The sequence below is a fragment of the Harmonia axyridis genome, chromosome 4 (assembly GCF_914767665.1).
Source record: "Harmonia axyridis chromosome 4, icHarAxyr1.1, whole genome shotgun sequence".
NCBI lineage: Eukaryota > Metazoa > Arthropoda > Insecta > Coleoptera > Coccinellidae > Harmonia > Harmonia axyridis.
In genome coordinates, this window is record NC_059504.1 from 25,363,163 (window position 1) to 25,390,403 (window position 27,241).

At 32.1% G+C, this 27,241-nt stretch overlaps 1 protein-coding gene across 6 annotated transcripts in view; it reads left to right on the forward strand.

The window, feature by feature from the left end:
• LOC123679032 (eukaryotic translation initiation factor 4 gamma 1-like) overlaps positions 1 to 27,241 on the forward strand; it is a 61,631-nt gene that overhangs the window by 29,764 nt on the left and 4,626 nt on the right. For 5 of the 6 annotated variants that reach the window (XM_045616356.1, XM_045616353.1, XM_045616357.1 and 2 more), the window contains 13 exons: positions 18,816 to 19,409; positions 19,512 to 19,651; positions 19,836 to 19,940; positions 20,053 to 20,238; positions 20,326 to 20,529; positions 20,636 to 20,788; positions 20,846 to 20,930; positions 21,153 to 21,579; positions 21,871 to 22,144; positions 23,596 to 23,761; positions 24,862 to 25,258; positions 26,705 to 26,892; positions 26,972 to 27,192. In XM_045616356.1, coding sequence (XP_045472312.1) covers positions 18,816 to 19,409; positions 19,512 to 19,651; positions 19,836 to 19,940; positions 20,053 to 20,238; positions 20,326 to 20,529; positions 20,636 to 20,788; positions 20,846 to 20,930; positions 21,153 to 21,579; positions 21,871 to 22,144; positions 23,596 to 23,761; positions 24,862 to 25,258; positions 26,705 to 26,892; positions 26,972 to 27,192 — 3,140 coding nt within the window. Of the gene's footprint in view, positions 1 to 18,815; positions 19,410 to 19,511; positions 19,652 to 19,835; positions 19,941 to 20,052; positions 20,239 to 20,325; positions 20,530 to 20,635; positions 20,789 to 20,845; positions 20,931 to 21,152; positions 21,580 to 21,870; positions 22,145 to 23,595; positions 23,762 to 24,861; positions 25,548 to 25,633; positions 25,864 to 26,704; positions 26,893 to 26,971; positions 27,193 to 27,241 lie in introns of those variants that run through there. The other variant, XR_006747342.1, reaches the window with a different exon arrangement.

Below are 27,241 nucleotides of genomic sequence, written 5' to 3' on the forward strand. Positions count from 1 at the left end.
TTTCTCTACATGTGAAATTTTTTAAGGTTTAGTTAGTTGCATATCTCGATTTTTTGTGTGTTTATCCAATATGAACCATTTAAAACTCGACTGTTTGGGGTCATGTAAACTTCTTCAGATCCACCAAGGGTAAGTGCATACACTTGCCACCTCATTATGGTGTTAATAAGACCGATCAGAGCAATACAAAAAATTATCAACTTCAAACAACAAAGCATGTGTAGATGTAATCTCAGTATTAGCAAGTATCAAATGGGGGTATAAAAATTCTTAACTTTTGAAATACATATACTTTATTTGTTTTCGAAAGGTATGTAGTCAAAAAATATTAAACATTTTTATTGGTTTCAAGATGAGGTCAAATATTCAGCTTCAAAAATTATATCGTATTTGTTTTTTTTTTTGTATTAGTAGATTTTATTTCTTTATATAAAACAATTATTTATTTACTTATACTGTTTTCTCACAAGGTTTCCATAATATTTTATTTATAAATTGAACAAATTATACTGAAACAAACTATTGGAGGATATTAACATTTGAATAAGTCATTTATTCAGTTCACTTCTTCACTTTGTCATAGAAAGTTTGAATTCTTGTAAATTTTCAGCAATTTAATATCTTCTTCAAGTTGTTTGTTTTTCTTGCTTATCTGCTTTATTCTTGAAATCAATATATCCATATTTGCCTTGTACTTCTTCACTAAAGTGTTTGCCCGTTCGTCCATCAAATATTGTCTATCTGACCAAGAAATTCTTCCCAATATTTCAACTTTCAACACCACCTGAAACGTTATCGAGTCGTCTTGAATATATAAATTACTTGGATCTAGTAAATCTTCCCAGGGGATGTCCTGACCCATGTTACGATTGTACTCATTCTGAGAATCTGCTTCATAAAGCTCATCGTCCACGGCAAGTTTTCTAGGGTTTCTCCCCAAAAGACTAAATTCTAAGTGGACACAACAGGACCATGAACAGTATATTTCACTACATATCACATGAGCTTCTAAGCATAACTTTGCAGGTCTCAACATAATCTTCCATGGTAAATCTCCTATCCATATCTCAGGAGAAAATACATCATTTCTTAGCCTTCGTATATGTGAAATATTGTTGAAAGTATATTTGAAATTAGCTTCACTCAAATTGAAGTTTTTATTCACTAAAATATATTGACTCTTCGATTTCGACCCAACTATTTTCGCAGTACCAAACCTTCTTAATATTGATATTATACTTTCTTTCATAGAATATGCAAGAGATATTCCCACTATTGCACCACATGTGAAACACACACTTTTGGAAATATTAGTCTCTGGGAAAAAACTGATAATATTTACCTTGTAAAAATCCATAACTTGGATGTTTCATTTGAAGCAGTGAATTGTTTTCTGCATTAAAAATACCTGATAATTCCTTATCATTTTGATTGAGATTATTTGTAGTTGTTGGCTCTTCTATATCTTATCATTATTCACTGATAATGATTTCCCCTGTAGATTAAGTTGATATTCATGAAATTTCTCATACCAAGGTGACATTGAATGTTGAAATCTAGATAAAAAGTCCCTGCGAATGAGTGTTGTGACACTATGTTAATATTTCTATAGGACATTCAATGTGCCAACCTGAATACTTATAATTCTCCAAATTTCATCTAAATCAAAAGTAGAGAGTGAAATATTGGAATACCGGGTATTTGACAATTGCGCATAACAAGGCGTACCATACATCCAAAAGAGATATCAATTTTCACCGAATTCGGATTAACAGAACGTGAGATATAGAAACATCGAGAATTTCAAGTTTGCGCATGCTCAACCCACACTATTCATTTGGAAAAGCTGAATAATCTATGCGACCATCTAGGAAAGGCAGGGTTGCCATATTGGAATATTTTCCCCCAAATTTGGGATTTTTGGACACTGGAAATTTGGGAGATAATTTTTCTTGGGAGTATTTTTTTGGGGGTTTCAGTTTTTTCATTTTCAGATATTATCCTATTAATTTCCATTATTTTATATTAAGAGTAATCAAACATTTATACATGCATTAAGACCTTAATTAAATAGTCTAAAATTAATTATTAATATGTTTGAAATTCAGTAATATTACAAATCAACATATGCAATTTTGGAGTATTTTTCGAAAAATATCACGATTTTGGGAGAATTTTTGTTATCATTTTGGGGTATTTCCAATGAAGCAACATGGCAACCCTGTGAGGAGGGTAGAAATAAGGAGACTAATCTTCCCGTTTCTTCCACCCAAATTGGTGGCGCCAGTATAGCTAGGAGGTAAATTTCTTACTATATTTTCTATGTTCTCTATTTTTTTAATAATCAGGTAATAATTATTCTTAAAAAAAAGTCGATGTAATACAGACATATAAATTTTTTTCAAAAGATTTTTCTGGTCAGTGTTGAGTCTACGATAAATGATGAATATTTGACAACTTTTTAATTATTATTGCAATGCATCTGCATGACTAGTAATTATTCATCATTGAGTTTGAAAGCTGGAAAATAGTCTTGATTTTTTCACCGTGAGTTTTTTATATTTCACAGCAATAAAATGTTACAAGAAATAAGCACTTACGATTATAATAATAATATTATTATTAAAATGGCCAGTTTGATCAATTCTACCATAACACCTTTCACATAAAAAATTGCGTTTAAAAATACCAAAGATTTTAAATACGTGTTCAACATTTTTGATATTGGCAGTTTCCAAAATTTTTATTGATATTATTTCTTCATTCATGTATGTTTTCATGCATATCTTAAATAAGAATACTAAAATCTAAATAAACTAATTCAGGATTTCATTTTACTAAATCGGCTAAATATTTTGAAATAAATTTTTCTTGCGTGCAAAGTAGTGAATTCTCCATCCAAAATTTTTGCAGTTTTGATTAGCAAATCATCTGGATACATTAGGTTACCTCTGAATTAAAATACATACTATCCAAATTAGTGTCAACACGTAGAAAACTTTTGCAAATGAAACTCCATGAGTAGACAAGACAAACCAGTTTAAATTCTACAATTTCGCTCTCAAAGTGTCATGTTCAAAAACGGACGGCAATAAGCTTTGTTTATATTCTCCGAACAAGAGTGAAAGTCACAAACTTGTGGGACATTTGCTGTAACTTCAATGTAAATCTCCTAAAAATATGGACAAATCTTGATAAATAGGTGCCATAAATAAGTGTAACTTGTCAGTTGAGGTATGTCGACACTTTGAGATGTAAAATCATTGTACTTTAAGGGATAAATACACCGAAAAGGATATTTCCTTGTACTTTCATAAATGAGAGTCTCCTCAGGTAATTTTAAGAAAAAAGTCATATTAACATGGGCCCGCAAATGCTTCCTTTTTGAGTTACAGAGCAGAGCCGGCGTTAGGGGTGAAACTGTGAAGGGACCTTATCAGGTGCCTTTATTTGAGAGGCGACAATTCGGTCCAGTTTGCTGGCCCCCTTTTCATATTCCATCCTTTTTTCTTGTTAATTCTCAAAAACAACATAAGGTTGTTCCGCTCCGCTGCGTCTATCAACATTTCCTGCAATAAAAATCTCTAAACCGCTTGTGTAATAAATTACACATGGCAGCCCAATCAATATAAACAGAATTCCCTAATACTGTCTTTGAAAGAGGGATGAAATCATTATGTATTTCACTGACGAAAAACAACACTATCTTTGCTTTCGAATTATTTGGGAGCCGATGATTACACATTCAACATATTCTAAATTCCTTTGATTTTGCATTCGAAACAAGTTACTGTTTAATTCAAAATGTTTTCAGCGGAACACATGTTTTTAATCCCAATAAGTTTTCGATACAATACTTTTCATTCACTAGAATTCAATTTTTTTACACACGATTGCAAGATTCTGCATCACAAGAAAAAGTTCTGTATTATCATCGGAGCAGGTGCCGTTTTTTTTTGTGATTATGATGGAGGTCATCTTGTTATGCTTGTTCAGCAGGGTCGCCGAAAAATTATTTGCTTTAGGCGCCAAAATTACAGCTACAGATTTGGTAAATATTTACCAAACTTATAATTAGTTAATTCATCACAGCTATCAACTGGATCTTTATAATAATTTGGATTTTCTTGAGTATTACTAGAGAATTGTTTTAATTAGCTTATTAATTTAGCTCGAAATTGGTAGCAGATACGACAAAACTACAAGGAACCAAAAAACTTGAAAAAAACACAAATTTTAATACCCTGTATCTCGAAAACTAGTTGTTTGCAGACCCATGTTTATAAGACTTTTTTCTTAAAATGATTCCAATAATCTCTTTTTCGTTTGTACCTATAAATTAGGAACACCCTTTATACACAGATACAAATGAGTGTTGAAAAAATATGTTCTAAAAAATCCGGCAATGGACGCAAGGTTTTATTTTCAATCAAATAATGCGTTCTTGTTATTGAAAATAAAATTATTAATCGAAAGCAATAGTTGAACTTCCCGCCTCTAAAATTGAACAAACTTGGAAGGAAACCCTTCTGATTATTAATATCGTTTTCTTGCATTTTCAAAAATTCAACAACTTATTATTGTTATTCTCGATGATTTATTCAGACTGATTATCGCTAAGAAGATAAATCTTCAACAACATTATTTATTTATCAGTTCTGTATTTTGACGAAACATTTCAATTATTTTATCTTGATTTAACAACTCGCAATTGTAAATTGAATGGTATTTCTTGGAATCGAACAGTAAATGTACGTTATATTCTCAACCGTTGTTGAATACTTGGAATTCTAGGTACTAGTTGTACCATTGTGAAGTTGATCGGCTTTGAACCTTACAGCTGATAATTTCTCGGTACCAGTATTGGAGATTTACGATAGTGAAACACGAATTTCACAGTAGGTACATTTAAATAGAAGGTTCAAGACCAACAGCTTCGAGAAAATGTTGAAATGAATAGTTGCCTAGGTAAAAAGACGTCTTTGGATTAGAATAAGTAGTTAAAATATTGCTGTATCCGTTTTACCTTTTATCTTCAGTCCATGTTTCGGAATGTGTAGAATTTAAAAACACTGCTCATTTTACACTATGGTTGATTATTTCTATTTGAAATGCGAAATATCTTGACTTGGGGAGATAAAATATGAAAATATAAAAAATTTCAATGAATATTCGGTGGCGAGATTTGAATTGGGGGAACCATATCGAAATCCGAATAAACATTCCTAACTTAATACGTCCAAAAAACATTATATTTATTATCATGGCAATACATGATTTTTTTTTCTTTGTGTTATTTCCATTAAAATTCATAGATATCGATGTAGTAGGTAAGGCAACAGATTTTTCACCAAATTTCATGGAAATAGCTTTATAGTTTCCAAGAGGGGGTCTTACGATTTTTCAATTCTGGTTTCTACATATTGCAAAACATCAATTTGAAATTTCTGGTGGAGTAAAAATTTCTTTTCCTCTAACGATGCCAAAGGTTTATTATTGGAAATAATAAACCAACATCGAAGGAAGCTACTCAAAAGTTGACTCGAAAGCTCATGACTTCACGTCAGTGATTTCTTCATATTTTATCGAATTTTTTTCAAGCCCCATCCTATTTGAAAAATTTTCAATAAGAAAATTGTTTGTAGTCTGTTATTCAGATTGATAACTAAGGCACGAGATGTGGTCTTGGCTGCTAGCATTCCGCTGCCAGATTTACTCAAACTTTGCATTAAATATATTGTGTACAATGTAATCATAACAATACATATAATTCCATAATTATATGTTATCAGGTATTTGCATAAGAATTTTTCAAATTCTTCCATTTTCGAAATTTATGGCTTATAATCATATGAAATCATACGATTTCCAATGAAATCCCTTGACCCCACAATGGACTTGCGAATTATTTTTAATAATGAACTTTTGATATCATTCTCAGAAATTCACATTATGAAATGTGTAGAATCTAAAAATCAAACATAAAAAACCCATCTTCCATCCAGAAACAATGAGATATACATGAATTTTGGTACAAAAAATGGATGTTACACGATATTGATTATCCTAGTTGTCGATCGATATCCATGAATTTTGATGGTTAAAAAAATTCAAGAAATAAAATTAAAAAAACATAATTCATCTCAAACTCGACGACGTGTTCTACGAAATTGAAAATCTTTATTACCTCGATGACGCGATCAGGAAAGTCCTACTGTTGATAGTTTCAAAGTTATTGGGATAGGATTAATTAATAATATTCTTATCCAAATATAATTACTGTAACTGGCAATTTAATCGTTAGACCATACGTGGTTTTGTTTTATTACTAAAGTCGAGACCCCCCGATAAAGATTATCGATATTATTTTCATTTTAAGTAAATGATAGGTATAGCCAAATTTATTATTATTGAATTTATGGTTTGTTGAGAGAGCGAATTTTTCGGATGACTCTAATTTTTTCGTTGAATGAAATTCATTTCTGAAATACTTCTCGACAATAAATCATGAAATTGAAAGATAATTAAACTTACGTGGGTACTAAGTAGAGTCTTTTTGTGTTCATTTCCCCTCCATACATCATAAAGCAAAAAACCAGTTTACTCTTTGCAATGTGTCCAATTAAAAAGTGAAATAAAAAATTCCCCGTAATTTGATTCATGAATGATGAATGGTTTCATTGAAATGAATTAACCGAAATTGTAGATGCTGCTTGTAGCAAAAGAATAGACAGGTAATTACCTAAATTTCGTATTTTCAAATACAAATAAATCAACCAAATCCTACCCCCACCCGAAAATTCCCATTTTCGAAATTTGTTCGTGGGTGGGGGTTCCAAGAAGCATGAGAAACTCTCAGTCACTTTGTGTCCATTTCGAAAATCAGTATTGGTTCGAGGTGCAAGTGTTGTAGACATTTCTTCTACGGCTGAAAAAACTAGTTGATGATAAAAAATTGTGCATTGTCTGTCATCGGAAATTTCGAAGTTGTGGAAGAACTCGAAAACGACTGTACTGTCGTTGCATTCATCGTTATTTCGATTTAATCCGAGAAGAGCGAACACGTGCTCCGAATGTTCGCAACTTTCGCCATTTAAATTCGCGGATTTAGTTATTTTGGCACGACATTCAAGAGACAATGTTTTATTTATAACCTATGCAATGAGTGCGTAAATAAAGTGCATCATACTCTGTGATATTCTTCCGTTAAGTTTACATTTTTGCTGAATCCACTTTCGGACACTATGGGTAGAAAGAAAGGTAAATTATTCCCTTCATATTTATGGTAGTATTTTCAAATTCAATCTAGCCATTCCTGTACAAAATGTTCAATTGATACTTCTGTCATTCAAATATCATTATGCATATATTTATTCACTAGCTATAGTTATCTCTAGAAATTTTTGGAATTACGAATGACGCTTATATCGGTGCATTGTTAAGAGCTAACACACGTAGTTGAAATTCTATTGTACGTATTCTCCATTTTGATTTTCTGGTTACAGATGATCTCAAGTTGTTGAAGTTTTTCGATATTGTTTTTCGATATACCAGGAAATGTGGCCTGATTTGTTGCTTTCTTTCGCCTAAACAATTCCTGGAATTTTTAGTTTCAATAAGGATATTCTTCGTTCAACGAGGACAGCACGCCATGTTATCTATGCCTGTAATTCAATGCGCATTGCATTGCGCATCACGTCCCCAAACGAAATCGAGGAATTTCTTCTGTTATGTTATTGGTTTTTCATTTCCCGCCTTAACCTTTGAATCGTTTCGATAACAAATTGATTGATCCTCTTGAATTTTTCATAGTAAAACTTACAAATGATAATGAAAAGAGAAGTGTAGCAAATTAAAAGAAACTTCGATGCTTTGTCCATATTCCTAATTACCTAATTTCGAATTATTACTAGTAATATGTGCATCTAGCAGAGATTACTGACCTCGCTCAACGCCAGATGAAAAAAATAATTTCCTCTTTTGTAAGATGACCATTTTATTTTATCCATGTCCTATACGGTCACACAGAACTTCATAAAAATTTGGAGAAAAGTTTTTCAGATTTCAAACGGTACAATCATCAGATTTCATTTGAAGGTTTATGTTATTATTTTAGAACTGGAATCGAATTGTCATATTTCATATCGAGTGGAAAGAAGTTGTTTATGGTTCCATCTCCAGGATATTGAGACTCTCCGTTTTCTAATCCACACTGGTAATTTTGACTCAAAATTACCAGTGTGGATTGAGGTTTTAGGTCTCTCAAGTTTTCTTGTTTGCTGTAGGCCGAACAAATATACCTAAATGAAACTGATCACAAGTTATCTTAATATTCAGTAGACCAAAAAATCCTAGACTATCGTCCAAATCCAAATATGTATCTATCATTTCGTCCTATGGCACTCAGAATTCTGTGGTGCCGGCCGGAAACATGATAAGTTTCGCCTAGAAACTTGCATCCTTCAGGATAGGAATGCTGATGTTCGTTAATTCTTTTAAAACCGACCTAGGGTTCCGTAAACATAACCATTAGAAATTTTGTTTTCCTGGTAATTTCAAAACTACAAATTCGATCGAAACGAAATTTTGAATTAAAATGTAAAATAACATTTTCAGCTTCAGTGGAATTTCAAGAATATACAAAAAATTACTGAAAAGCCAGTAAGTAGATCTGACAATTCGTTCGGATCTTTTAAAATATTGAATCAAAATCGTTGAACATTCGGGGAAAAAACTGTTTTAATGACAGCAGGTCAGACCGACATGAAATTTTGCCTGTTGCTATACGATAACGGTTTCGAACTTTGTTCAAAATTTCGAAATAATGTAATGTGAGAAGAAAAGTTTGATAACGAAGTTTGATCCAAATTATTTAAAAAAATTTTTATTACCAATTCGATTGTTCTTACCTTATAGTTGGTGTTTCTAAATTAAAGCTTCGGAGGAAAATGAGAGATTCCTTGGATAATTTAAAGAATAAAAGTCTCATCAATATGAGCCCACAAACGCTTTGTTTACGAGATACAGGGTGTTTCTAGCGTGTCGTACTTTTTACTGATAGTGATGCTAATATCAGTTTATCATATCTTTATTAATCTTCGTGACAGAATGGGTAAATAAGTACCAAAACTTATAATTAATTAATCCATTACATCTTACTAGCTGGATCTTTATAATGATTCGGATTTTTCTGAAGATTACTTGAGAGCTGTTTGAAACTTTTTCTCGAAATCGATAACAGATACGACAAAACTGTAACAAACCAAAAAGTGAAAAACGACCAGAGATTTTTTTACATTTTTCTAAACTACCAGAGGTTCGCCAAAAAATGGTTCTGGAGGAAAGAAGCAGGCAACTTTTCACAAAAAATATCACCCTGTAGATTTACATTCAAAATTAGCATATCACATGATGAAAACTTCAAATTGAAATATCTATGGGCAATTTAAATTAAATATCTTTTGAGGGGAAGGTTATATAGGAAAAAGACTTGAACTTTAACACCTGTGTCTCGAAAACAAGTGGTAATAACATGAGTCACATGATATAGGACTTTTTTTCTTAAAATGATCCGAGAAATCTGTCATTTACATTTGTACCTAATTTAGGAACACCGTATAGATTCAATTCAAAACTAATTTCAATAATTCAATTCACAAATGAATTTAAATAAGAAACACAATAAATTGTACAACACATCCCAGACAATTTTTCTATGCTATTACTGAGTTCAGTTCTTTAATAACTACAGTATTGAAATTTTGTGATGAGAATGACACAAATAAACCGAAAACAACGGGTAACTGTATACCGATGGCGAATACAAAAATAAGGGACCGACAAAGCGGATAGATAAAGGAAAATAATAAACCTCGGACATCGACGTGCTCGTAGTGCAATAAAAGTAGGTACTCATCTTGAAAGCGATAATACACTCATAAACCGTAAAAGGGTCCGATATCTTTTATTGAATTCCCGAAAAGTTTTCAAGTCTTCTGCATATTTACGAATCATTCTACAAAAGGACAATTTTTTCAAATGACCTTCAAAAAATGTCAAAAATCAATTTTTTCAAATGGCATTCCCTGAATTTGGTTTGCTTGTCGAATAGTCCAGTGAATAGTCACCTTTCGTTCAGACATGTGGCTAAAATAAATAATTTTCAAAATGCTACGGATCTCATGTTTTGTACTGTATACTTTTCACGCGAACAGTTTCAAAGGTATAAGAATTCATATTACTCAATACCTACTACCTAGTAATATATCAATTAGCAATAAGAAAAGTCAAAGAAATAAGAAATCATCGAAATATTTGGAAACATTCATTTTAAAAAAAATAAAATGGTGACCATTCGAAAAAACAGGAACATAGTATAAATTATCTTGAGAGTCTTAAGTAGTTCAAAATGACTGCATATTTTCAGCTGAAAAAGACTCATCAGTATTTATCGCTATATGATCTGCTCAAATGTCTGCAAACTTTTTCAATGATTTCAATATGATTGAAATGAGATATACAGTTCGATTTGAAAAAAGTTTGCAGGAATCTGATCAGATCAAATGAGCGATAAATAATATTGATGAGACTTTATCAGCTGAAAATATGCAGTCATTTCGAACTCTTTAAGACCCTTAAGAGAATTTAGACTATGTTCCTGTTTTTTCACATGGTCTCCATTTCATTTAGTCAAAATGAATATTTCCAGATATTTTGATGATTTCTTTGATTTGAGTATTTGATAAATTGATATTAATGATAGGTATTAAGGAGAGATGAGTAGTCTTATCCCTTTGATGCGTGAAAAGTATACTGGCAGTCCCAGTACAAAACATGAAATGAGAATAATTTTGAAAATTATTCATTTTAGCCACAACATGCTTGGACAAAAAATGAAGACTACCTACTCACTAAACCATCCCACAAAAAAAAAGAGGGCAATGAGGAACCGTTCCATATTTTTCAATTCTGTTTTTTGATTCATTTAAGGTATAAAAAACGTTCAATCGTGATGTATTCCAACAATTTCGGGTGAACATTTTTGTTCGCTGTACTTAGACTTGGAAAAAAAATTTACAGAAATTCTTTGAAAATTGATTTCATTCAGAAAATGAAATTCAATTTGGAAACCGAAAGAACATTTCGAATCTTTTTTTTAATAGTTCTTCACCTTTTCGGAATTTAGCATTCAAAAATACTCTGATGTGACCATTTCAATTTGGAAGGTTATACACATAACTGACCACACTCAATAAAATATTACTCAGAATATATCGTATATATCGTAATAACGTAATATACAGTATTTTTTCCCATTATCCTCGTGTATTTTCTACGGTTCTGATGATTTTATCAGCTTGAGCTTGTGCACAGAGCATCATGCATCTATCTGTTTTGGTGGTCACGAAAATATTCTATATTTTTATTAAATTTTCTATGGATTATAAATATTTCGCACGTAGCTTTGGGCTATCTATTTCCTATATAATAAATAATAATAGAATTTTCTCCAATTCTGTGGTTATTCCGTTCATTCTTCCACATCTTGTAGAACAAAATCGTGCGAGAATATATCAGAAACGCACAGTTTTCATGGTTATATTTTATTATTCTATGTTGGTACTCCGAACTTTCCGCTACGGCTTAATCTGTCAATTCATCAATTTGCCTTAAAGAAATCAGTTCTGCCAACCAACATTTTTCAATGCAAAAATCACTAAACTATATTTATGGAAATATTTCATTAATTTCAATGAAAATGCAATGAATTAGAGAAAATAATGTATAATACTCGTACAGAAGGCTCATTCTACCACTCGTTCATTCCAAAACTCGCCACTTCGTGGCTCGTTTTTGAATTTTGAACTCGTGGAAGAATATCAATGCCTTCTGCACTTGTATTATAAATAACTATTCTCTATTTCAGTATCGTAATGAGATCATTACAGTTCTAAAAACAATACTGTAAAATACTCATTACAATGTTGTAATGAACTCATTACAATGTTGTAATGAACTCATTACAATGCTGTAATGAACCATTACAGCATTGTTTTCAGTTACATTTTTTTGTTTTGTGGTTGTTGTCTACACAGACTTTCAATCTTATCAAAATTCAACTCATATCAATTTTCAATATAACGAGCGTTCATTAAAATTCGTGGTCAAGAGTGCTGTGGAGAAGCTATAATTGATTTTCAGTGATTACAATTAGCGTTTAGGTTGTACCATATCACTAACATTTGTTTACATACTTCAAATCTGGGTTCAAATATGGTACATGCTAAGCGCTACTTTTAATCACAGAAAATTAACTATAATTTCTCGACAGCACTCGTGACCACGAATTTAAATGAACGCTCGTTAATATAATTTGGATTCAGTCAAATAATTTGCGACATTATTTGCAATTTCTTTTAATTCTGTTGATGTTGAATCGATTTCGGCAGACATAATTCACGAAAATTGCCTTGCGATTACTATTTGTTTCAGAAAATAGGGATATATTACTATTCCTTTCAGATACTATTTACTTAAACATCAGTTCTTAAAGTTAGATATGAATGCTTTCATTTGGCACGGATCTGGTGAATTTGAAAATCATAGCATACTAGAAATGTATTTAGAAAAACGTCATAAAAGATTACGATTATCTAATAAAATGCTGTGCGAAAACTTCATCTCAGCTCGTTTTTCCTTGGTATTTGTATTCGCGAATAAGCTAGAATTTTTTTCATTGAACTACATCTTCTCCGAAATTTCCGCTAAAAAAATAGAAACTTTTTATTGAAAAATTTAATACATAAATTTCGGGCTCCGCTTAAGAAATATTAGAGGAAGATTAATGGTGATTTTGAATAAATTTCTTGTTAATTCTCGGAAACTATTTCAATCGAATAGAGAGTAAATTAATACCCTGCTGTATTTTTGATTTTTAATGTTTTCCTGTCCTGACTTCCGTTAAGAAAGACCGAAGTTCAACATCAGCAAATCGATTAATGAAAATTGTAATTATAATTGTTGAAAATCTACGTTGATAATGAATGAAAGGTAACACGATTATCATAACTTGAGCATGCGCCTCTTTCAAGAACGCTATGTGCGCCTGATCTGTCGTGACTCCTCGGCAACAACCGAAGACAGACAAATATGGCTGGCCGAATTCTCTTATTAAGCGTCGGCCACATGGGTCGTACGCAACGTGGTCGAAATTGAATAAAAAATAATTTACTCAATACCTGCCCTTACAAGGTGCCTACATTTCTACGTCTAAAGTGATAAAATCGTTGTGATCGCATTTTAAACTGAAAGTGTTCAAGTGATATTCACCTATATTTTTTTACATTTATTTTTCAATTATTTAATGCCGATTTTGATTTGACCTTGTCGCCATACGTACTCGATTTTTATACAATTTTTTGTAATTTATACTCGTTGATTTTTCCTGTTCCGTTTTTTACAACGGAACCATTGTTATTCGTGTTTATATCGGAAAACTGTTGAGAAGCGATTGTGCGGTGAAATTTCCGCCGGAAAAATTGTTTCACATGTGGATCTCTAGTCAACTTTGATTGAAGTCAAGGAATTTTTCACCATGGACGATGTAGGATGGCAGACTGTCTGTAGCAACAAAGGTATTTTATCAAATTTCTCGTTCTATTCGAAACAGATATGTTATAAATAAGTGTATGATGTAGACTATTCAACGTCCCAATTTAGAAAGCGCCTTGTCTGGTTACTTGCGAAACAACCGGCGTGGCCTTCTGTGTCCTACCCGACTCAACAGAAAAAGGTGAACGTTCACCTTTTTTTCATGGTTACGGAATGTGTCTATTGCATATCCCTACGTAATTCGATCTGAATTTATTCTTTGGATTATGAATCTACTATTTATTTCCAATGGAAGAAACTTGCAGTCCTAATTAAGTTGATTGCCATACTGATGTGGCAAGATGCATGTGGAAGATCACAGGCGCATGTTGAAGAAGTTCAATATTAGATCTTTCCCTCTTTCTTATGCCCCTTGTGTCTAATTATCATAACCGATTCCATTCATCGTATATGCTTATTATTATCAACAAATTATTGAATTGTTCCAAATAAGATGATTAAATTGAAATAAATTTATTTTATCATATTCATATCAATGTCGAGAAGTATATGAAAAAAAAACAAATTCAAAATTGTCTTGTAGTGATGTGTCGTAACGATTTGAGTTTTAGCAGTTTATCTTTCTTGAAAAAGAGATCAAAACTCAATAATTAAGGAGATATAGTGCAAACCACCAATACAATTCGGCGAGAAATATTTCTTCATTAGATTGTACCATTTAATTTAATGGAATTGATCGGATTTTCAAGCCAAATGATAAAAATTACCCTCAGTATCCCTTCACGTATGGTTGCGTCCTTGCCACACACGATGATGTTTCGTTTTTGAGCGCTCGTCGCCGAACAGATCGCTTTATGATTTCGTCACAATTTCTGTAATTTTCAAATTTTAATCCGGAAATGTTCGGTTCGACTAACTGATGACGAATCTTTACTCAAATTCTATCATGTTCTGCCGTGTACGGAATTGCCTAGAAATTTAAAATTTTCAGGGTGGATATGATCGGAACTCCAATACCGCGATCAAATTCGCCAATAAGCGTTTGAAATTTTGTTTCTTGTTATTTCAAAAATGCAGATTCGATCGAGATGAAAATTTTCATTTGAATACATAAATCTGTGGAATATATAAAAAAAATTAGGTTTGTAAGCATTCACAGCTTCTAACAGATCGTCATTCATGCACCAATGACGTCCTTGGAATAAAATACCTTTATACACTTCTGTGGTCTCCAAGAATACCACTGGCGCATGAATGAAGAGCGATTCCCGGTCATAATTTTCACCACCTAGTATCGGGAGGTATAACAATTTTATATTTTTGATAGCTCCCGATACTAGGTAGTAAAAATATAAAATTTGCGTTTCAAGTCGATATTAAGCTTATTATCATTATTGTTTGTAACGGTCTTATTTAAGGGAAGTCTAAATGGTGAAATGACATTACACTGGGTTAAAGTCAACTTCATCCTTAGTAGTTCGTAAGGCTTTTGAATAATCTAACTCAGTATGAATAACATGCTTTTATTTTCAAAAGTTTATTATTGGTTACATGTTCTATTCTTCGAAAGTCGAGAAATCTATCTATGTATTTACCATTATGTTGAAACCAGAGAAATATTGCGACTGAAAATAGGTTTTCGACCATTTTCTATTATTTATATTTTGAAATAAGTGAAAATTGAACTTTCGAAAAATATCAAAAACTTTTGGTCATAGCTTCGTAATTAATCCTATTAAAAAGACGAGCACGCCACTGGATTCTTCGTAAAAAAGGGCACGTATAACGTTTTAATTTCAGAGCTCTAATACAATATTAGCGGAGATATAAGTTTTTTTCGATAACGCCATTTTTCCAGTTGCTTGTAGCTCGAAAACAAAAGGTGTCCAGAAATCGATATATTTTAAAATTATTCGTAACCTAAAGCTAGGCGGGTCGGACCGGAGCGGAGATATCCGCCTGCCTACATTTGTATGACTGCACTGCGTCCACTACTAGGTCAACGGGCCGGGGCGCAGTTGCATACAAATGTATGGCAGGCGGATTTCTCCGTCCCGGTCCAACCCGCCTAAAGGACGCTTAGCTCAGCAGTCCAACAAGGCAAAAATCAACCAGAATCTACTATTAAATATTTATCTACCATAGATGGCCTGAAATCTACTAAAAAAGTAGATTTCTGCTATATATGGTTACACTGTGCACGTGGTTGTGTTCCCTCTCAAGTGGCAAATGTTTTTAGCGAAAAACATGTTTGTTTTCGAAGCAATACTGAAACTTCGCATGCCCTGCTGCCCTTTGTATCTTGTGGTATTATAGATGGGTAAACCCTACTCTAGAGTCTTTTTCAGACCTAGCTACTATAAGTTCAGGAAACCTCTCGATTGTTCTTACAAATGGGTTATTACTTATTAGTAGTCATAGCAGTAATTGAATCACTTCGTTTAGTATATCGTTGTAGTTTGTTCTACGTGTTTTTATTCATTTTATGAATAGTTGATAGTGAATATTTGATCTCTTACAAAACAAGAATTAACACAACTCAATAATTTTTTTAGTTGAACAAAAATAAATCGTTATTCTCTAATTTATCTATTTTCCAAAAGTGACAATGATCTTGATATGGTAGAATTCTACTGGTAATAACAAATGTGTTACTCCTACATACAACTCGTGTATGACTTGGATTTACGCACCATTAGATCTGATTGTATTGAAGGACGGGCGACTTATTCTTTGCTATGACGCGACTTCATACTTTTAACGTAGATTAACGATATTTGTGAACCACACCGTGTCTATAATGACTGTTGATGATGATGAGCTCCAAGTCAAGTGACTTGTTAGTTGAAAATAAAAAAAATCTTTTCAGTTATGATCAAATTGTGAAACTATCTAATCCTAAAAGTTGAAAAATATTTACATGGTTCTTTTTCGATAACAGTTTTATTGTAATTTTGAATATTAGTTTTATCAACATGAGAATGTATATCAGGCTAATACTCAAGTTAAATGGAATTGATAATAGTGATATTCGTTATTTGTTATAATAAATTTTGGTCATATTTCCAGTAGAGAATCATTGCGAAAATTAGTTATTTTCCTTTAATCGTGTCGTCAAGGATTTTCAAAGAAATTACTCCATACGTATAAAACAAAAAATTATCCATATGGTCTGTTCACTTGAGTTATTAAATGACTGCACACCTAGTGATATTTTTGGTACCAGCCAAAAACTACTTGTTATCTCTCTCTACTTTGCCAACAGTTCACGACGTTGGCTAAGTGTTGTAATTGTTGCCTGTGATTCAAATTTGACGTATTTATTTCATTCTTTCAAAATTTATTTGGGTTGGTAACTCGAATGATAAAACATAATGGAATACCATGAAAAGTTATAGTTTTTCTTAATCTAATTAAAATCGTGAGAATATTTTGACAACCTCTAATTGATATTGATTATGATTATATGATGAAATCAAGTTAGGCCACGTTGCTGGTAAGCGTTTTATGACGTTATTTCATTGCCAAGACGAATGCCTTATATCTAAATGGCCGAATTCGAACCCAGGGTGGTTAGATCTGATGTCTAAAAAGAAAATTTAATGACTAGGCTTATTATGTAAAGTTCAATTTCTTGATCATGTAGGTGTCCACTAATTTCCCAGAACATTGAAACATCGTATAAAATTTTGTGTTGAATCATCAGCAGAATATCGTGAAAAATGACAACAGAACCGACCGATATTTGGGTGAAATAGATATAGTGTATTAATTTAAGCAATATAATGACATAAGGAAATACAAAATTCTCCTTTCTGCATGAAGCGTTCATAAACCTGGAGATATTTGCTCATCCTACTATTTCCATCAATTCATATTGTATAAAAATTTAACTTATTGATTTCATTTTTCAAAATCGGTTTGGTGTAGTTTTGATCGTTAAAATAATGATTTACAACCAACTGTTTATATTATGCTAAAACTAGGAAAAATCCATAGGCTGGCAACGATGCTGGAAAAGTTGAGGCACTGCTAAAATAAATCAACCTTATAGTGTATTCACTTTAGACTTGAAATAACGTCATAAAACGTTTTCCAGCAACGTTGCATGACAAGATTTTTTTCTTCAAATCTTGCCGATTATTATTATCCGACACGTATCGCTTCAGGCACCAAGCGAGTCGTTTACGACAAATTTCATTTGATGCGTTTCATATGAAAAAATTCACATTGTCCGTCACCGATCGTGTCAATCGCCATCCCTTCCGTTCAGTATTCTTCGAGAGAATATTTTGTCTGATGTCGTATGGGCGTGGTTTGTATGAATGTGTCGGAACGTGTCTGAACGGATGATGTGTATTAGCAGACAGTTGCGCTTAGTTCTGGAACACGTATTTTTCGTTGGTTATGGATTCCGAAAAATTAATATATTTACTGCGTGAGCAGGAAATTCTATATAATCTAAATTCTAAATGACAGATTGTATCATGATACTAATGAAAAGAAAAAATTTGGAGGGCAATTGCCGACAAATCGAAACAAGATGGTTCTGTTGAATATTGGGTGTACACTAAATCTTCTTACTGATTTTTCTCTTGTTTCATCTTCTTCAGAAAATAAATGTAAACTCCTATTCATTAAAAAAAAATTCGGATTAACCGAAATTTCGGTTATCCGAAATCACATTGGTCCACGTTATTTCGGATAATCGAGACTGTACTGTATTTACTCAAGAAAATATTTCTAAGAAAACTATAAATGATTGACTTGAAGTATCTTGCCATACTAAGGTTTCATGACAGCACGAATCAGGATGTTTCATCTTTGGATTTATGTTCAGACGACTGAATTGACTCCATTGAAGCAAAAATCTACATATAAAAATTTTGTGGAGAAATTGCATGAATAATAATTCAAAAGCTCCTGATTTTACGTCGACGCATTTATAATTCTTCAGTCTGATATACCATAACCCATATTTACTAAAATTAAATAAAAATGATGGAAGTTGGGGTTGTTACAAAAATGTGCGGAAGTACAACATATACATGTATAAGTTTTGTGATTCATGTTTTTTTATCAGTGAATATCACAGATTTCAATGTTTCCGATATTTCATTCAAACAGCTTTATGACTTTTATGTACTTGTTAATACATTTTTGATTTGAGAAACCATATTCATTGAACTCATTATTTTTTCCAGCTAAATCGAAACAGAACACAAATCAGAAGAAAGATAATCATAATAAGACTAATAATCAACGACCAAATCCTAGTAATGTTCCGCTACCGCAACCAGCCAAGTCGAATAGCAAAACGATAAAAAAAAATGAGCTCAATTCGAAGGGTGCCAGTAAGGAAGGCAATGATATGGATGTCTTCCAAATCGCAGATGCAGTAAATGCTAACGTGCCACCACCTGCAACTACCACAATACCTACAACAAATAATAATGATGTTATTAATGCAAATGCCCCTGCTACGGACAATGTGACTCCTACCCCTGCTGACCAGAATGCTGCTAATGATGTAGCAACCAAAGTCGAAAGCAATAATGTCCCGGTGAAACCCACCCCTGAAGTTAAAACTGCCCAGAAAAGATGGGACGTGACCAATGTGTTTAAGGGTAGATTACCCGAACCCTCACCATATTTACCTTCATCGACTGAAATTAACCAAGATGAGACTGATAGATCCGTTGTCACTAATGACAAGTCTGCGCAGGCTGCTAATGAGGCTGCTGCCCAAGTTCCCACTCAAGTTGCGGAAAAGAAGCCAGACTTGCCTTATAGAGAAGGTAAAATATAAATTATTATTAGCTGTCTTGATTTATTGAGTAAATAAATTAGATGAACATACTTGAATACATTTAATCTTAAATGAAAACTTTTTATATTAGGACAATGGTCACCTTTCAATGTGGATGGCAATAAAAAATATGATCGAGACTTCCTTATGGCAGTAAGGAATCTTCCAAATGCAAGAGTTAAACCAGCGAATCTTCCAGAAAACTTGGAGTATTCAGAGGGATCCAGACAGGTTAGATTAGTTCTATTCTATTAACAGCATAATATATGTCATTTTAAATTTCTCCTAACCAATTGAAAATAGCTAATTTAATCTTTCAGTCATGTTGAACAAGTTAACACATGATAGCAGAATTTTGAATATTTTAACTTGATATTGCTTATATGTGCATATATTGATTATACTTAATTTACAGAGAGATTCAAATAATCGTGATATGCGTTTCTCAAGCATGGGCAAAGATTTTACCACTCCACCATTTATGCCATTTGGAGGAAAGAATTCTTCAATGAAAGGATCTGTAAGTTCTTGAAAGTTTCTTTTTCATTTGTAACCAAATAACATAAATATAGCAATAGTTCAACTCAATTCATAATTCTTTCGTTACAATCAGCAATAATTATTTTTTCCAGTCAATAACAAAGCACCCTAGCTTAAGTGGAAAGATGGGTAATAAAGGTGGTAAATCAGTAAATGGAGGTAATAAGATTTCCATCTCATTGAGAGAAGATATCAAACTTCACGAAACAGAAAATGCCTGGAAGCCTGGTCGCTTGGCTAAGGCTGAAAATAAATCTGATGAGGTCAAAAAAACTGAAGTAAGTAATAATACTAAGCATTGTTTGAATTTTATTTATATTTGTACCAATAAAAATATTAATATATTAATCTTTTTTTTTTTACAGGAATTATATAAAAAAGTCCGTGGTGTTCTCAATAAATTAACACCACAAAAATTCGACACACTTCTGAATCAAATCAAAGCTCTGAATGTGGATACCATTGAAAGATTACAAGGTGTTATAAATTTAGTCTTTGAAAAAGCTATTGATGAACCTAGTTTCGCTGTTGCTTACGCTAAAATGTGCATGGAGCTGGCTATGATGCAGGTAAGAATTGATTTAAATTCAAATATTTATTCTTATCCTTCAGATGTTACATTTTTATTTATTTCTTTACTGCACAGTTTTTAATAATTTCAACAATTTTTTTCAGGTAACACGAAAAAACAATGAGGGTAAAGAAGAGTCACTTAACTTCCGAAAATTGCTTATAACCCGATGCCAGGAGGAATTTGAAAAGCAGTCATTAGATGAAGATGACACTATAGCTAAAATTAATGAAATTGCAGCAACTACTGAGGATCCTGTAAGTTGAGTAAAAATAATACCATTTGTGTTATTTCAAAATTATTTTTTTTTGCAGGTTAAGAAAAAAGAAGTAGCTGATGAATTAGAAGACTATTTGAGGAAACTTCGTAGAAGATCGGTTGGTAATGTTAGGTTTATTGGTAAGTTAATTTTTTTTCTTACAAGGACCAGCGAAATAAAGTGAAGAAAACATAGAAAGTAGTTGGCTAGCAAAATAAGATCCTTCATTTCAACATTAATACTTAAATCATTCACTTCAATTATACATGAATCTTTTGAATTAGTATTTTGGGATTATTAGATCCCTCCAAATTGTTCTTCTCATTTGAAATCAATGAATTTTCTTTTTTATTATTCTTCAGGTGAACTTTTCAAGATAAATATGTTGACAAGCAATATTATGACTGTTTGTGTAACAGTTTTACTGAAGCATAGAGATGAAGAGAGCTTAGAATGTTTATGTAGGTTGCTCACTACAATAGGCAGCAAGCTTGAAGAAACTAAAGATCTGGAACTCTATTTCAAAGAAATGCAAGCTATTGTTGATAGAAAAAATAGAGAGACTAAGGATGGCAAAGATTCTAAGGAGGGCAAAGATTCTAAAGATAGCAAAGATACTAAAGATAGCAAAGATACTAAAAATGGCAAAGACACTAAAAATGGTAAAGATACTAAAGACAGTAAAGATACTAAAGACAGTAAAGATTCTAAAGACAATAAAAATTCTAAAGATGAGAAAGATTCTAAAGATACAAAAGAAAATAAAGAAGTTGTTAGCAGTCGTATCAGGTGAGATTTATCTGTTGAAATAATAGTTACATTTATATCAATAAATAAAACCTACATACATAACATTTCTCATCACAAAATAATCTCCGCTTGATCTATTGCATGGTCTCTGGGGAGTAATGTATTGTGTATAGAAATTTTCTGCATTTACCGTGTGTTTTTCTTCTATAGAATGATTCATTATTATATGCAGTAACATGCTTCACAGATAATGAGATATTTATATAATATAAATGAATATTCAATTTCTTCAAGTGTGCTTTATTAATCCAATGAAACATCCATTTTCAGGTTCATGCTTCAGGATGTGATTGATCTTAGGAAAAATAAATGGGTACCTCGTCGTCAAGATGCTGGTCCCAAAACGATTGATCAAATAGCAAAGGATGTTGCAACAGAGCATCTTAATTCACAGATCTTCAATTCTGTTCCTAGCACTCCACGCCGAGATGAAAGGGATATGGGTAGAGGTGGTAAAATGCGTAATAATAATCAAGACGAGTGGCATAATCACCAGAAGCCAACATCATTCAATTTAAATAAGGATAAACTGAAAATGAACGTAGTAAGTTTATCTATTTACACCTTACCGGACATCAGTCAGTGAACAAAAATTCAACTTTGACCTAGAAACTTGAAATTTTCATAATGGTTTGAATATTGAATGTCGCGGAGAGTTTGATAATCGGACTGGGAATTCCGTAGATTTACACTTTCGAAATTTCCTTTTTCTGGGTGACCTAATTTTGATTCAAACGTTAAATATCCATTGATTGAAACTTCTTGCAGAATTTAATGAACAGCAATTTTGCTATTTCTCTGTAATTTGTATGTAAATTTGTGATTTGAAGTATAAATATACATTATTATTATTATTATCATTATATCGTAATGCGCTATAGGCTCATGAATGAAAAGCGCTCAAAGCACTTGACGTAATGTCATTGTTTTCTCAAAGGTTTTTCAAATCAACATTTATAAAAGCTAGTATTCAAAGTGAATCTTTGAGAAATATATGAGAATTTGAAATATTGTGCATATTATCACATGATGTTTGAAAGTAGTGGACTGAGATCTATTGAAGATAACTTATAACTGATGATGATACGATATAGGTTAATTTCCATATGTGGAAAGAATCGCATATATAACTAAATTCTTTAGTAATAATAAATGGAATAGAAACATGTTTTTATTCCTTATTGGAAGATTCGGGATATTTATATTGACAGTCTTCCAAAAAATTATTCAGACTTTTCAAGACATCTTGCAGAATTCTAGCACAGTTAACTTCTTCTGAATTTCAAGAGTTAGAGGTTGACATACCTTAACTTGTGGTATCAAGAGAGTGGTCATGAATTTCACTATTGACTTAAATTTTTTTTTGATATTTTGACGATTTGATTTTTTGAGCAATATTTTTCAAAATAGTTTTTTGACATGTATATGCTTATCCTTAAGAGTGAACATCATATGACTACTCAGTTCGAATGAAATAATGAATGTTTATTCTTACAAATCACCGATTTTTATGAAGTTTTCTCATAATTTCCTCAAATAGTAATGTACATGAAAGAAACTGAATATTTTTGATTCGTAAATAAAAAAAGAGTTAGTACCTTTTCGTTTTTCGCAAAAGAATTGATGACTAGCACCAATATATTTCAAAATTATTAATTATTATAAATTTGTGATTTGAAGTATAAATATACATTATTATTATCATTATATCGTAATGCGCTATAGGCTCATGAATGAAAAGCGCTCAAAGCACTTGACGTAATGTCATTGTTTTCTCAAAGGTTTTTCAAATCAACATTTATAAAAGCTAGTATTCAAAGTGAATCTTTGAAAAATATATGAGAATTTGAAATATTGGGCATATTATCACATGATGTTTGAAAGTAGTGGACTGAGATCTATTGAAGACAACTTATTACTGATGATGATACGATATAGGTTAATTTCCATATGTGGAAAGAATCGCATATATTATAGAATTTTCATTTTTTTTAGCCAAGTGGAGATGAGACGCTTGGACAATCAGCAATGTTCAAAATATGGAACAAAGGATCTACAATCAAACCTCCTCCAGTTCAGACACAAGCTCAGACAGCCACTTCTAATAGATTCTCTATTTTGGAAAACACCAACATCTTAGATAATGATAAGAAGATGTCAGGTAAGATAATTCATAATATGTCTGATACTGATAAAATAGAAACGTAAATTTGCACTACCAAGGCAACTGGTTTATCTGTATTAGATATAGTGGTGTTCGGTATGTGCTAAATCATTGTGTAAGTTGTAATTATTAACTCAGTTGATGTACAAAGTTAAAATGCAACTACTCTACATTCGATATAGAGGATATATATTTTGAAATTGATTATTTCGATGCAAGCAGATCGCTATGAATTTGCACTTCCCAAGGCAACTGGTTTATCTTTAGATATATCGGTGTTCGGTATGTGCTAAATTAATATGTATATGTCGCTACTGAAAACTATGGATTATTTACAAAGTTTTATATGACTACCCTACATTTAATCAGCTGCAACCCACAACCTTATTGAAATTTCATTTTTATTTATTTGCTATATCCTTCTCAAATAAAATTTTTCATTTTATACATTAGTTCTCGAAATATTCATGCGTTAGTTAGTTAGGAAGGAAGCCACAGTCATGGTTGTTTTGAAGCTCAAAATGTCGATTTTTCACAAAACACTACAAGTGCCATGAAAACACCACTTCATTTTCAAATACTTAGTTAAGAATATTTCGACAACTAATGCATAAAATGAAAAAACAATTACTGTGCTGAAATCAGTATAAATATACCTTTCAAATGAGGTATCACTCACCCCATCTTCCCTATTCAAAATTTGGGGGTGAGGGTTGTAGTAGCAAGGGTTGAAGCGCTATGCGTCCGTAACCTACATCTTGAGTTGTCCCCCTCGAAACAGAAATCGACCTGTCCGAGCATTTCTATCGAAAAACTTTATTTCGTCTGTAATCTCGTCTGTTTCGTTTTCAAATGGCCACCCTGTATATGTATAAGTCAGAATACAATTGCGAAACGTTCAGTATTTGTGAATGGTTTGCTTAAATAATGTTATTTTTTTGGAATATATCCATTTTGAATTGACCTATTTCACATGATGTTTATTGAAAGTAGTGGACTGAATTCATTTTGAGGAAGTCTTTATCACTGATAAAACAAAATAAAAAATGTAACGCCGGTCTTCTCTGAAAGAAATTACATTCTGATTTTTTGTACAGGTGGCAATGGTGGAGGTAGATACAGAGATTCTGCTTATCACTCGAAGGGATCAAGCTTGGAGCGTGGTAGCTATGGTAGGCAAAATTATGACAAGAGGGGAGGGTCTCGATCGGGATCTCAGCATAGAATTAACGATGGTGCTGGTCCTTCAGGACTCAACATGGCAGGACCCAGCTCGTCCATGTCACGTGCCCCTGTTCCCCCTCAGGCTGCTGTCAAACCACCTACCCCTCCCCCAAGCACAGTTACTCCAACTATGACTGAAGATCAAATGAAGAGATTTTGTAAAAATAGTTTTGAAGAATACATTAATGATAATTGTACATTTGAAGAGTGCGAGATTGATATTAGAACCAAAATTCCCTCAACATATATGGCTCTAATGGTTTCTGATGCGTAAGTATTTCTAAATTTATAATGGTTATAAAACAGCATTCTATCAAATAAAATAACTTTTTAAATAAGCACAACCAAGTCAACATTTTCATATTGCTCATTTTGAATATGTGTTAGGTATGTGCAATATTGAATTAGGGTGGATTCGCTAACACCACAAGAACAATGTTCAATGCGTGGAGTTTGATAGTAGCCCCCCAACATTATATCTTTTATACTTTTTTTTTTTTCAATTCAATTTATTCATCCAAAAATACATACATATCTAAATATATACAAGAATAAGCAGGTTTAGCAATCTAAGCAAATAGCTTGTATACTGCCATAACCTACCATTACTCATGATGAACAATTCTTCTTTCTCAAAAACAAAAGATTTTTTCCTATACTACAGAGAAAAAAACAACAACAACAAAAAATACCAAGGAGGAGAAACTGCTTCTATGATAAAAAAATCTTCTTATCATCGTAAATTTTTTTTCACACTATGTGTATTGAAATGAAAGATATTTAGATTTCTGTCACCTTAAATGATCATTCTAACCTCATCCAAATTAATAAATGCTCTCATCTTCTCCTCCAACACTGACTCAATAATAGACATTCAACTACAAAATATAATAATAAAGTAAAACAAAAGGAAAAGTATTGATTATATAAATATGCGATAAGGAATCAAATAATTTACCCTCCGACAAGCTACAATACAACATCAATACAAACTGTACTTTTAAGTTTCATGAAAAATAAACCAATATTGTTAATTAGCCTCTGGGCAGAACACTCTGAGTAATATTATCGATAACCTCTTTTTTATTCACTGATATACCACTTTTAGTCTTTGCCTTTATGACACCGCCAATTGTCCAAACGTTTTTGTTTCCAAGCTTCATAGTAGCATACTTGAGCAATTCGATTCGTTTTTTCGTTAAATCCTCCTTCACAACAATATTTGTACCTAGGAATTGTTTACGGGAATATATAAATTGTTTACGATGAAATTCATCCGTGAATTTAATCAGTATGGGTCTTGTTTTGTTTTCAGTTTTTTTTCCTAGACGATGGCATGTTAATATTGCATGTTCTGCGATGTTTATATTCTTATCTTTACATATTGTAGTGATATTCTCTGTCGGATTCGAATTTTGGAACTCCAAAAATTATTACATTTGCCTTCTTATTTTCCTGTTGCAGCTGTTCCAATTTAGTTTCAGTTTCTTCCAGTTTCAATTTAATTTCCTCAGATTCACTCTGCATATTTTCCCTGATTTTCTCCAGAACTTTTTCTGTTAATTTCTCCAAATAACTATCTAATACGGTCATAATAGTTTCTTTGACGAAAACTTATATTCATTTTCATGAGAATCATGATCTATGTACATACTTGCTGAAAAAAAATTATGGAAGAAGTCATTTTCTGTATGTGAACATTGAATTTTTTTTCAGTATTTTGGATATATTAGAGACGTCTAGGACAAAGCGAATGAAATTAGGTTTATTACTCGGAAAACTCTTGGCAAGTACCACCCTGCCATTGAATGAGTTGTGTCAAGCATTAGAAGATATCTTTAGTCAAGTAGAAGATCTTATAATTGATATTCCAACAATATGGGCCTGCTTGTCTGAAATTTTAGGTAAGTATTCAATTGAAAAATAGGTTTTTAAAATATGTGTATTTATATTCGTCAATATTCAATGGATTTTTTTTTTCAGTACCAATCATCATTGAGGGGGCGCTACCTTTAACCACATTACACAAGTGTTGCAAAGTACTGATTAATATTGGATTATGTGATAAAATGCTACTAGCAATATTCAAACTTATTGTCTGTGAAAAAGGCCCTAATTACTTAAAAGAATTGTGGCAATCTTCCCAATTGAAATTAACTGATTTCATGTCTGAAAGCTTAGCTGCAAATTTCATTGAAAATAATGTGAGTATAACCTGCATTGATATTATGATATTTCAAATACTGGTCAATA